This window comes from Chaetura pelagica, unplaced genomic scaffold (assembly GCF_000747805.2).
Source record: "Chaetura pelagica isolate M959 unplaced genomic scaffold, ChaPel_1.0 scaffold829, whole genome shotgun sequence".
Lineage (NCBI taxonomy): Eukaryota > Metazoa > Chordata > Aves > Apodiformes > Apodidae > Chaetura > Chaetura pelagica.
The window spans coordinates 1,170,482-1,183,422 of NW_009954535.1; the positions used below are offsets into that span (position 1 = coordinate 1,170,482).

A 12,941-nucleotide genomic window follows, 5' to 3' on the forward strand; every position below is an offset into this window, starting at 1 on the left:
GAAAGAGTGGTGCTGTTCTGCCATCCCTGTTTCCTCACTCTACAATTGGGAATGGTAGTTATGAACAGGTGTGAACGTCATCCAAGGAGGTGGGTAACACTATTTAAGGAGAGGAGGATAAAGGCTGGTCTTCTTTTAGGTGTGAACAGGTATGAGAGAGGTTGGGTTGGATGAGTGAGAGAAGGACTTAGAAAGCTGAGGACATGTGTTTCGGAAGGAGTGCTCGATGTGTTGGTTATCAGTTGCTCATCCTTGCCTTGCTCAGCATCGTGGCCAACATTTTACTGTATTTCCCCAATGGTGAAACAAGATACGCTTCCCAGCATCGCCTCGGCAGATACGTGGAGTGCCTTCATGGCATTCTAGGGGCAGGCTTTTTGGTGAGTAAGGACCTACTTGCTTCTTTCAGACTTGCTTTGGAGATACTTGGTATTATTGTTTCTTTACCAGTTATATTAATTCATTGTTCAAATATCTCATCAGCAGAAATCTCTGGAGTTATATCAAAAGAAATTAGCTACATTACCCCATAGGTATTACTGGTTACTATCAATTATTTTATCTGCAACTTTGTGTCACTTTAGATCTGAGAAAATCATGGGGTCTAGGTTGCAGAATCCACATGCAAAACTGGAACAAGTCTCTCAGGGGTTTATGGTTTGTGTAAGAGGTTAAATAATACATTTGTGTTATATTATTGACCCCTTCTTCTTTTAGCTGTTCCTAGATAACTAGCATTTAGCTACAATTCCTTAATTTCTGTTCTCTGAGATGCTGGCAGTTAGTTCTTTGCCTTAGCTCTTTATTCAGGGGCATGGAGTGACAGTCATCAAAGCTTTGCATTTGAGTAAAAGCAAAGGATGAAGAATTGTGTTCATTATAGGATATTGTCAATCTGAAGTTATTATTTTCTACCTTTTTGATTTTGTGCTCACATTGTAGGATGCCTTTTTCATTTGCTTTTTAAAGTCCTCATAGAAACAGGCTACAGATCTCAAGGTGTCTGCAAACCACAGGTTGAAAAGGATGGCATGTTGAGGCCTTCCATTTGTGAGAGGTGCTTCCAGCTCTGTTACAGCCCATGGGAACCTGGGCTGGGATTTGCAAAGTCTGGGCTTTATAAACAGAATAATGCAACTGATACCAATGGAGCTGCTCCTGAACCTTTTCTGGACCTGCAGCATTAGGACTCAGCAATAGGTTTGAGTAAGGGCTGGCAAGTATATGGGTGTTCAAGTGGATAGTTTTTATTTTATTTTCTTGTTCAGTGAATCAGTGCAGTTTTCTGTGACACTTCACTCTTTCTTGTTTTCTGACCTACTTCTGGGTGTAGAGTCTTTATAAGTGCTAACTATTATTAAGTCTTATTAATGCTACTGGGGAGGATGCTCTGTTTAATCAACTAAGCTCCTTCTTGGTTTTATATCTGGAGGATGGATGGTTTATGTTTCTTACAGATAGCTCCTGCTTCATTACTTTGCATTTCTGTCATTGGAAACTGGTGGTGAAATGTAGAAAAAGCTAGATGTCTGTAGTGAGATGTTTGCCTGAATTGGGCAAAACAGTCCTTGTCTTTCTGCTCTGGCTAGACAGGCTTGAACATAGGCAGAGCTGGCAGTACTGGTGTCAGTGGTGAGATGCCTGCTGTGTTAAACAGGAGTAAAGCTGAATCAGCTGTACAGGCTGCCCCCCACTCCTCTGCTAATAAACAATGGACATGAATGCAGCATAAGGACTGTTTTATCTGCCCTGTCTGTGCAACAAAATGGAATGTGTGTGTGTTTTGCTCTGTGCCCAGGTACTGATTCCAGCTGTGGTGTTCATCAGGCTTCACCACGGGGGCTGCTGTGGCTGCTTTGGCCATGAGGACTGTGGGAAGAGCTGTGTGGTAAGTGAGCCCTGCAGCTCCAGCCCCTGATCATCCCGAAGACAAGATGATGGTTGTGTAGAAAGTTCATCTCTGTGTTTGCTATACAGGTGCTGTCCTCAGTTCTGGCAGCCTTTGTTGGGATCCTTGGTTCTGGCTACTGCATAATCATCTCTGCACTGGCCTTGTCTCATGGACCATATTGCTACACTCAGCTGGAAAGAAACTGGATCTATCCTTTCACTGAATCCTCTGGAGGGTAAGTGGTCTGTTTGTGAGGATGTTTTATCTTCCCCCATGTAGACCTGGGTTTTATTCCAGTACCTTTCAGCAATATCCAGTAACTACTGTATCAAGATCCATTCATAAGTTTACACTTCTCATTCACTAAGAACTAAACAGATGGTGACAGTTCCCTGCACTGCCACAGCTTAAAACAAAAACAATATAAATCCTCTGTCCTACAAAAAGGATTCTGAAATATATATATATAGGCAACAATACCTATATACCACATACTGTTTATGTCCTTGAACTATGGATAGTGGTAGTTATGAAATTTGTCTTATAATTTGTATAAGAATCTGGTTTGTGAGGCTTGCTTCTGAAGTTGCTTTGTGTCAGTGTAAACTGGCATAATGCCTTCCTTAGTGACAATGGCATAGAGTCATGGTGATGGAAACTAGGGAAGGTTCCTAAGAGTCTTTGTTCACTGCAGGGTGGGGAGGGCCAGAAGCTCTTAATTATCCCTAATTAGATCTCTCCAGCAAACCCAGCCTATGTGGCTGGTTTGTATGCTATTCCTTATTTATCTTCAGAAATCCTGTAGGTTGGAGGAGGAATTGGTTTGGGTCCTGGCATGCTTTTACTGTGTCTGGGGCTGCTATCTTTAGAATAAAGGCCCAGTCCTAAAAAAGCCTGGGGTTGTTCTGAGAAATAGCTTTGCTCTTTCAGCTTTCTTGAACTTTTTTCTCACTTTAATCAGCAATAGAAGATTCTTCCTATAGTGCTTGGACTTTTAAAAAATTAAGTTAAGACTTAACAAAAATATATTGTTGATAGTTCAACATGTTCTTAAACAGAGCAAACTTTGCATGGAATAAACCACAGCATTTTGTTTTCCCACTTGGAGTGATTATCTTCAATGCAGTTACAGACTAAATCTAATTTGGTTGTTAGAGCATAGTAAGCATCCCACTCTGTCACAATGTCAATATGCTTTTAATTGGTCTGTACAGGTACTTGTTTGAGTATAACAAGTGGTCTGCATGTCAAGAACCTCACAACATTGTGCAGTGGAACGTCACCCTCTTCTCCATCCTCCTTGTCTTGGGAGGAATAGAGTTCATTCTGTGCTTCATACAGATAATCAAGGGCATTCTTGGTGGACTGTGTGGGTTGTGCTGCAGTCACGAGGAGGTAAGCCATCTGTAGTTATAACCATGCTTCTCAGATGGACATGGAACACTGTTGTTACTGGTGCTGCTCTGTAGTCTTACTCGGCAGCTGTTTTTTAGGCATTCTTAAGCAACGATTCAGTGTACAGCTTTTCTTATGGCCCCATTGTATTTGGGGTTTTCATGTAGTATTTTACCACATTCTCTCAGCTGGTTGATCAGCTGTCACAGTGAAGTTAGTCTGCATAGGAGCCAGAAGGCTCCTTTTCCCCTGATGGCGCATGTGGTGATCAGCAGTGTTTATGAGTGATAGAACTGAAATACAGATCTCTGGTGGTAGTGGTGGTCTTTGCCATGGCCTGAAACTTTTTGCAGTGTGTTGCAATTCTGTGTAAACTGCTTGTTCTAACTATTGCCTTAGCCATGTATTTTGCTCACAACAGCTGATAGACCACTGAGATTATGCCATATGGAATGAAAACTGCAGCATCCTGGCCTTGCTTAGGAAATGTAGGGTAAGAGAAGGAATTAAGTTGCACATAGCTAGCAGAACCTGCAGGCAGATCTGAAGGGTTTTTCGAAGGTAGGTTTTTTTGCATGAGGAAAGGGAATTCCCTCCAAGTTTCTGAATTTCCTCCGAATTTCTCTAGAGTCTTGTTAAATAGTATGAACATGTTGTTTAATCAGTATCATAGTAGTAATATTGGAATTTCAGTGGCCTAATATAAAGCAGATACAATTTATATCACACACATATTATGGCTAAGAAATGCTTCACACTTTTAATTGACATGGTTGAACATTTGGGGTCATCCAAACCCAATACTGTCTTCTCACTCCTGTCTTCCATGCTGTAACTGCAGGATAAAAGAGCCATGCTGTGGTTGTCTAAATGTGGTCAGGTTAATTTTAGCTTTTATAGTTGGATACAATATTATCATTCTTCCCTGTAATGTGTTTCTTTCTTTTTGTTCCCCCCACAGACATACGTTTGCTAGAAACCTGACAATGGATTGACGTCAGTGCACGTGTAGGATATTGAATATTTTGTGGGGTTTTTTTACATTCCATGTATACTGAAATGCACATTGCTTGTTGTCAAACTGTGCTATTACTGTCAATGTAACTCACTTGGGGCCAGCCTTTGTTGTTGGAGTCACGTAAGGGTTTTCCACTCACCTACCTGTATCTGAAGGCAAAATGTACCCTAAATTTCTTTGGTTAATTTAATCTTAGTACAGGCAACTGCCTCAACACTTGTGACTAAAGATGCTTCCCCTGCACCTTTCTACTGACATTCCCCTCCCCTTTCTACTGACATAACAGGTCTGTACTTTATGCTGCTTTCCCAATAAAGTTGCACTTTCGTTCTGATCTTGGAATGAACACAGACCAAATCTAGTCTGGCCTAGAATACTCAGCTGGAGCAAAAGCAAAGCAGCAGTAAAATGTGGGTGATCAAGAGCAGATACATGCACTTCACCTCTTCAGGATTTTTCTGAACTTCACCTGTATTCCACAAATAAAGATTTGTATTAAGAATGCCCAGCAGGTGACAGTGATTCCTTTCCTGCCCATGCTGAAACACTGCTTTCCTGGTCTTAAAGGACAGTGGTGGCATGAAGTGAATCTGAATGATGTGCTGCCAGCAACACTGCTGGCAAGGTCAGTATGGTGCTGGCAATGGTGTTTTTCAGGTGAAAAACAAAATAGAACATATAATCCATTTCAAAGAAATGAGGCTGGTTACCATTATTGCTCAGTTTTGGGATGTAGGAGTTAATGTTGCCTTTGAAAACAAGTGAGTTAGTTTCTGTGAGTCAGTTTTCATTTATGGGAGAAAAAGAATTTCCCACAGGTGTCAGTGTGTGCTTGGGACTATTGTCACCAGGACGGGAGGGCAGTCTTTAGAGGTAGCCAGAAATTTGAGGTGTACCTTGGACTGTCCTCACAGCCAAGACTGCAGTAAATGCATATCTGAAAATATGCATTAACTGTGAAAACGCAATTGCACACACATTCACAGCAGCAGAACTCAGATGTGAAGAGTTTGTGTTTACAGTCTCGGGGTATCTGCTGCTTGCTGTTCTGTTTATTCATACATAAATCTTTAAGTACATGGAAGCAGGGCAATATAATTTCTGCTGTGTTTATCCTTCTGTCACCCTGTTATGGGAGGGAGGAGAACATGCCCAAAATTCCTTGCTGCTGTGCAGCATGGTGTCTTTGTATGTGAAAAAGCACAGTCTGAAAAACCTGCAAGTTTACATTGTGTGGGCTGAGAGGAGGAGGAAAAGGGTCTCAGTGGAATAGGGTAGAGTTTTCATGCAGCTTACAGATTTTAGCCTTTATGCTTGCATAATTGTTACTTGTCTTTCAGGTATACACAGCTAATTAAAGAACTGAATCAATTTTAGGAATTCCAATGGACAGAATAATTAGGCTAGAGTTTAGAATTAAAAGTTTAGCTCAGATCCATGTAGCACTAATGCACAGCATTACTATTAGTGTTTATGTTGTCATTTAAAAACAGACCAGTTGAATTATTTGTTTCCTGATGTATAAGACAGTGGTTTGGGAGTTCTATCACTTACATGGTGGAGAAGCAGTTGTTTTGGGTTAAATTCATTTCAGTCAGCAGAGAACTCACTCATCCAAAGTAAACACGGCTTTTCGGTAACGGGCTCGGCACCCGCCCGTGTGCACTGGCAGCACCAGGCAAGCAGTTCTTGCAACACTTGGCAAGATATTTGAGAAACTGATTGCCAGGTTTGCTTAATACTTAGCATAAAATGTTTGCTTCCTATTCTGGCAGTATAGCATGACAGCAAAAAAACCCCACACCTTGACTTGGTATTTGCAGAACTCAGCTTAAATACAGAGTAAATCAAGATGTGGACTGCTGTACTGCAGAATGATCTCTGTTCCAGGTGTCATTTTCCAAGTTTCTTCTAATCAGAACAGATTGCTGTGGGAAGAAGCAGCAAATTTGATTATAAACTAAGCTGCTCGCTAGTAATTTTGGCCTTTGCTTTTAGAAAAAAGGATTTCATCCTATTACATGATCTCTGAGTTTTGTAATAAAAAATCAGCCCTGGGGGTGTGATGTGCCTGCCTTTAATTCAGCTGTTTCCTCTGGTCTTTAAGACACAGTGTGGATGGTATGAGGTCTGTCCAGGCCCCTAAGCCTGCAAAGGGACATTTTTTTCCCTTAGAGGGAGGCCTGAAGAAGTGTCTGTACTGATTAGGGAGTACAAGTAAAGCCTGAGGACTTAAAAATGAAACCTCCTAGAAAAAGAAGGGAAGAGGGAAACAGAGGAGAGTCAAGGCACGGAATGGACAGAAAAATGGTGTAATGGCATGAGTGCCACTGTGACCAGTTCCTTAGGTGATCTCATTTGAAGCAACAGGAAGGAATTAGATACAACGTCCAACCAAACATTGGACCAAACGGCTTTATGAGAATATGAGAGGAGCCTGATGTGCACAAAGCTTAAAACAGCTCATGAGGAAACAGAAGGAAAATATGCCATGACATCATTGTTTCTAAAATCAGCCTTCTTTTGATAGCGACCAAATTAATTTTGTTCTCTGACTAGGACTTTCCTATTGAATACACCCTAAGCTCATTTTTTAGTTACTTTTCTGATGACTCACAGGGGCTTGGAAAGAAGGCTTGGGTCATACTGTGAGCACACAGGTAGCTCTGGCTCTGTGGTACTGGGATGGATGTTTAGCTGCTTAGGGAATGATGACACATGAAAATGGGGAAACTGTCTGGCTTTGGCTTTGCACAGTGCAAAACGGCAGGCGTTTGAAAAAACAGCCAGACCTTTTGTCCTGTACAAGAAGTCACGTGTACTTAGGTCAGGTCTGTGGCTGTGCATACTCAGCTGTAAGCACAGGATAAAACAACTGGAGAAACAGTAGGGTTTAATACATGAAACAGTTCAGCTGCATAATGCCATGGAAAAGAGTAGTTAATTAAAGTGTGATAAGAAGTCTGCCTGGCAGTTTCTGACCAGTGTTCTTTGGGCTTCTGTTCTCTCTGCAGGGTGGCTGGGAGCAGCAAGTGTTGGTTCACCCTTAGAGCCCTGTCTGCCAAGCTCTGGTCTCTGCAGGGAGACGAAGTGTGGCCTTCTGCACAGAGTCTGGGTGTGGGTATCATTTGACAGCCCCCTTCCCCGTTTAAGGAAGAAAGATGTTGAGCTGCAGGAAGGCTGAGCAGCCTGCGCGGTGTCCCAGGCTGCCTCCTAATCCGTGTGCTCGGGAGGAGCGCGTTGCTACGTGGTCACTAGGAAATGAGACTTGGGAATTTCCTTCCTGAGTATGACTTCTAGACATACTTCATTTGGAAGATCACAAAGGAGGATCTTTTAGAAGGGAAACTGCTACTTAAAGACGTGCGCTTAGGAAAGACAATGAGTTTAGACAGCGATATTCATCTGTTGTTGTGCTAACTGTTCTGCTCTGATTTCTGGAATCACACCCCAGTCACCAGTTCCTGTGAACAGTAAATGACTGGATCAAACTGAGGAGGTCCAAAGGCTTTTCATATTAAAACCTTGTAATCTTGTGTTAGCTCAGAAGAGCAAAGCTTCTATAGTTCTTGAGAGATGGCTTTAGAGACATGTGGAAGCTGTTTGAGTTGTCTTCTGATACCTCTTGCCCTTTGGAGTATTGTTGTTAACATCCTGTTGTTCTTCCCTAATGGGAAAGCTTCACATGCTGCCAGTTACCAGCTTCCCAACTACGTGTGGTATTTTGAAGGGATCTGTTTCTCAGGTGTCATGGTAAGTGTTGTTTCTATGGATTTGAAATTAATGACATTCTACTGCAAATAATATTGGATTCCTGTGCAGCAGTGTAATTGTGCTAATTGTGATTTTAAAGAGAAAAGAAATTGGATTACTTTTGCAAAAGGAGTGCAGGCAAAGCTTGCTCCAACTGAAACAAATGTGAGCATGCTGAATTACACCATCTGTGTACTGTTTAGCATCATGCAAGTCATTTGTCAGGGTGTGTGGTTTTTCTGCTGGCTTTTTAGGTTTAATTTATGCTTGCATTATGGAGGCAGGCACTATCTTGATTTAATCCTCTATGAAGATTGAATTAGAGCTTTTTTAGCAAAACAAAATAATAAAAAAAACCAAACCTAAAAAAGGTTCTCCTAGCTGTTCAGATGTTAAGAGCTGTGTTCAGTCCAATATTTAAAGGATTGCATTGAGTGTTACTGTTGTTAGGCTAAATGCAGGAGATTGTCCACTAGGATTGGCATAGCAGGATTTTCTCCATTACATTTGAAATATGCACATTTGCTGTAATAAACTAACAGGAGTTGCCCACTGCTCATCCTGTTTGCTGTTTTCATAAAGAACTGCAGCCTCAAGGGCAGAAAGTACACAATCAGTATTTCAAAAGGTTTCATCTGCATAAGTACAGTGTTTTTATGAAGGTACTGAACTGGGAGAGTTATTAAAACATGAGACATTCTTTTGAAATTGTGTACTCTTTCTGAAGCAGAAACACTTAATCTTTTCTAGTGGGGTAAAAATCTGTTGGGCAGAGAATTTGAACAGAAAAGCATATTTGAAAATTTGGGGAAAAGTGTCTTTGATATTTTGAAGCATTTTTAGCCTTGGAGTCACTACCAGTTTATTAAACACGTGTGTGTTCTCCTGTTGCAAACAGGGCAGCAGCACGTGAGAGGACAGTGCTGTGATACAGAAATGTGCCCCTTTCATGTTCCTGCTTTCAAACCAGTGCTTTTCTGAGCAGCAGCTCATCGTTCTGGAGCCAACATCTGATTTGTTGAAATGATTCTAGTACCAGCTTTAAATACTCCAATAGTCTGAGAAAAAAAGGGTGGTTACTTGACAGAGAAAGCAAATGAAAGTCCAGGTGAATTTAATGTAAAGCTTGTGCCACTGACCTTTTCAGCAGAACAGGGTTGGCAAGGAAGGTGTCTCCCTGATCCATGTAACTGCATCAGCAGGAAGCTGTTGGGCTGATGTGATTGTACCAGTAGAACAGCTGTCCTTTCATTGGTACTAGTTCTTGTGAGTTTGCTTGGGCTCCTTCAGCTTCACTGGCACAGTGCCCATGCTAGGTGATAAGTTGCTGTGGTGGGACACCTGTACTCTTGTCCTTCAAGTACAAGGGAACAAGTACAGTGACAGCCTAATAAAAACAGTCCAGTTCCATGCTAATTGTGTGTAATTGTGCTTTCTATTGAGCAGCTGTAAAATCTTAACAGAGCACAACAGCTGCAGTCCCTCCTTCCCAAAGGGGAAGGGGACTTCAGCTTAATATCTGCATCCATTTCACTGACCTTATCATGTCCCCTTATAGATCCTTCTGTTGGCAGTAATTCTGATATCACTGGAGTGCAGCATGTTCTACCGGTGTTGCCAGAGTGAGAGCTGTAACAAAACCTACAGGGTAAGTGTGTTTTATTTTTGTGCCTCTCTTTAGCATTTGTGCTGAGCCTTCCTGCCCCCTGTGCCTTCCAGCACATCCTTCTGCTTTCTCCAGTGCTGCTTCTGCTTCCTTTCACAGAGAAGGATTCTAAATCAGCTTCAGAGGTCACAGAAAATGGAGCTCCTTCTGAAGCAGGATAAAAAAAAAAAAGGCAAAAAACCCCAAACAAAACCAACAAACCCTACCAAAAAATCTGTGTAAAATAAAATAAGACGTTAGAAGGCCTGAGAGTGTCAATGAGGTGCCCCAGCTACATAGCTTCATCCTCTTGCTTTTGTATTGTTTGGAAGTCCTTTTTTCCAGTAACAACTCAATAGACACTGTCTGGGATGCAAACATGTTGTGTTCCTCTAGCATTTTGGGAAACAGTTTTGCAAAAAGTACAAGTTAAAAAATAAATAAATCCCCAGACAATATTTAACTGAGAGTTGTGAAACTGTCTAAACTCCGTCTTAATCTTTGTATTGAATGAGTGTGCTTACTGCTCTGTACCTGGTATTTTTCTTCCTGATTTTTGAAGATTGGGACAATCAAATGTGAAATTCAACCCCCAGGAAGTAGCTGGCCCAGCTGAATGACTGTATTTGCTGTGGACACCATCCCCACACAATAATATTTTTCTCTCTTTACTTCAGAGTTTTATTTCAATTGTGCTAGCCTTGCTTGGAGTTGCTTTCTCTGGATACAGCTGCATCATTTTTACCTTGGGGTTGATCCAAGGCCCCTTCTGCAATTCATCAAGTGGATGGGATTATATCTTCAAAGACACTGCTGGAGGGTAAGAAACATCAACATAGCTCTTCTGGAAGAAGCTGTTCATCAAAACAACAGTCCAACACAGGGTCTCACAGTTTTACACAAAATAGCAGTCTTTTGAACACAAGGCCTGTGTTGGTGAGTGAGGTTTTTCACCTTCTTGAATGAGCACCAGAATCCTCAGGGAAAAGGTATTTGCCTCCTTGTAGGAAAGATTAACTGTAAGAACCTTTGTACTGGTCAGTCAGACCTGGAGGCCCATCTAGATAAGTGTCCTTTATCTCGTGGTGGCCACAGTGCACGTGTAGTAAAGAATATAGATTAGAGTGAATATACAGGGCTACTTTCTCAAGGTTTTCTCTCAAATTGCTCAAGTTCTTGGTTTAAAGATTGTAGATGGCATTTTTGTCCTTAATAACTGAGTAGGTTTCTTTTTAACTCCTAAAGCTCCATGAAGTCTGGTTTGATCACTGGTGATTTTGCATACAGCTGCTGTATCTCCTAAGACACCTGAGTGAGGCAAAGTGTTGCCTGTCCCAGCCTCCCAGAGGCACGGGACAGATCTGTACCCTGAGGCTGCTTTCACAAGATTTTGTCCTCCCTTTGAAAGATCAATGCTTGGTAAGACTTGAATATTTAAGTCATATCATACCAAGCTCTTCCAGCTGCATTTGAATGCACTGAGAATTACACTTTTCAGAGGATCACAAGTAAGTTCCTTCAGCATCCAGCAGGAGTGGTTCCTAAACTGTGGCCCTCTCTGACTTGTCAGCTTTATTTCAAAACTCTGAAGAGCATCTGCAATCTCTGCTTCATATCACCAGTATTACCATCCCATTTGGAAATACAATTTGAATTCAACAGAAAGGGCCAGATGCTGAGAAATGCACTCCAGATTTGGCTCAAAGCAATTTGGTTATGAATGTTTATGGCAAAAGCAGTTGCCACTGAGCAGGTGTGTCTAACAAATAGTCATTTCGGCTGCATGCACTGGTTAGAATGATGGCACTGATGTTTTCCTGTTCTGCATGGTGCTGATGTCAGCTGGACTTTACCTACAGCTGAAACTAAATCAATAAAAGGAAAATTCCAGTTTTAAACTTGGCTTCTGTCATTTTGAAAATATGGTGGTTTCTTTCTAACACTTGGGTGTCTAACAGGGAAACTAATTAAGCAAATGCATTTGAGGAAAATAAATCTTTTCACTTAGCTGATTTTGACAAATCTATGCAGGAGTTATGTTGGTATAATGAAAGACTAGAGTCTGGCTCCTAAACTTGAAGCATATAAATCCCAATATGCTTTTCCTATATATTATAGGTAAAAAATTTGTGTTGTTAAATTGAATTGCAGTCACTACATTTCACTTACTTCACACTGTTGATTCTCTAATAGGTACCTCACAGATTATCCTGCTTGGTCTCGCTGCACTGAGCCTGCTAACATCGTGGAGTGGAACATCATTTTACTCTCTATTCTTATAGCTCTTAGTGGACTGCAGTTGATCATCTGTTTGCTGAAAGTGGCTGCTGAACTGAAACGGACACTCTGTGGAACCTATTCTGTTTTTGTCCAGGTAACATAGTATCTGAGTTAATTTCTTCAGCATCTCTAACCAGTTTAGCTTCAGCAGTTTCTCTCAGTTGAGGACCTACCCTTTTGGTTTATGCATTCTCTGTGCTACTGTGTTATTACCAGAGGATATCTACTGGTAATAAAGCCATTGTGAAATACAAGGATTTGGTGACTGCTCATTCTGACCCTTAAGGCTAGAAGTGAGAACAAAAAAATGTGGCTGGGAATTCAGCACCAATGCTGAGTCCATTACTCCTGTGTCAGCAGAGGCTCCCGAGCACCTTTTCTCTAGCATTCAGTGTTAAGTCATTCTTATCAGTGTGTGGGTTTCACAGCAAACAGAAGATGCAGGAGGCAATAATACGCAGCAGTCATGATCTAGACACGGGTTTTTACTACATTTTCAGTCCTTTATTGGAACAATAACTGAGAGGGCTGTGCTTTGGGCAGAAGAATTAGGTGGAGCCCCAGAGCTCAAGTGACTGCTGCTGACCTGCATGGAGGTGTGAAGTGGTGTGGTTTGGTGTGGCGTTCTGTTTCCCAAGCTTTGCAAGCAGGGTGATGATAGACATGCTTGTCCCTTGCTGTCCAGCTGCACCGTGACCAAGGAGCCCTCAGGGGTTCTATGTAGCCAGCAATCTCAGTGTGATGGCACATTCTGGAGAGATTTCTAATTAAGAGAAGCTCAACCCCCAAAAGCCTGTGGGCACAGACACACACCTGTGTGTTCACCTGCGCAGGCACAGCGCAGAGGCAGTTCTGTGCTGGGAGTCAGGAAGGCAGAGAGGGTGGGATGGCTGGGCCTGGGGGGCCTGTGCAGCTTTGGGGGCCTGTGCGGCCTTGGGGGGGCCTGTGCAGCTTTGGGG

The 12,941-nt window shown here is 42.0% G+C and overlaps 2 protein-coding genes across 2 annotated transcripts; both read left to right on the forward strand.

The window, feature by feature from the left end:
• The first annotated feature begins 203 nt into the window (after window positions 1–203).
• TM4SF1 (transmembrane 4 L six family member 1) lies at window positions 204–7,354 on the forward strand. Its single transcript, XM_010004751.1, has 5 exons — window positions 204–380; window positions 1,799–1,888; window positions 1,978–2,126; window positions 3,106–3,286; window positions 7,319–7,354. The coding sequence occupies exons 1-5, from the start codon at window positions 204–206 to the stop codon at window positions 7,352–7,354; spliced, it is 633 nt and encodes a 210-aa protein (XP_010003053.1).
• A 526-nt stretch (window positions 7,355–7,880) lies between these two features.
• On the forward strand, window positions 7,881–12,267 carry TM4SF18 (transmembrane 4 L six family member 18). The gene is made up of 5 exons (XM_010004752.1): window positions 7,881–8,057; window positions 9,616–9,705; window positions 10,380–10,522; window positions 11,896–12,076; window positions 12,199–12,267. The coding sequence occupies exons 1-5, from the start codon at window positions 7,881–7,883 to the stop codon at window positions 12,265–12,267; spliced, it is 660 nt and encodes a 219-aa protein (XP_010003054.1).
• The last annotated feature ends 674 nt before the right edge of the window (window positions 12,268–12,941 follow it).

Excerpts from the sequence above, each read along its gene's own strand:
- TM4SF1 (XM_010004751.1), top strand. The coding sequence starts at position 204 with ATGTGTTTCGGAAGGAGTGCTCGATGTGTTGGTTATCAGTTGCTCATC. Across the intron at positions 381-1,798 it reads TTCTAGGGGCAGGCTTTTTG|GTACTGATTCCAGCTGTGGT; the intron begins GTGAGTAAGGAC and ends CTCTGTGCCCAG. Across the intron at positions 2,127-3,105 it reads TTCACTGAATCCTCTGGAGG|GTACTTGTTTGAGTATAACA; the intron begins GTAAGTGGTCTG and ends TGGTCTGTACAG.
- TM4SF18 (XM_010004752.1), top strand. The coding sequence starts at position 7,881 with ATGGCTTTAGAGACATGTGGAAGCTGTTTGAGTTGTCTTCTGATACCT. Across the intron at positions 8,058-9,615 it reads TCTGTTTCTCAGGTGTCATG|ATCCTTCTGTTGGCAGTAAT; the intron begins GTAAGTGTTGTT and ends GTCCCCTTATAG. Across the intron at positions 12,077-12,198 it reads CCTATTCTGTTTTTGTCCAG|AGGATATCTACTGGTAATAA; the intron begins GTAACATAGTAT and ends TGTTATTACCAG.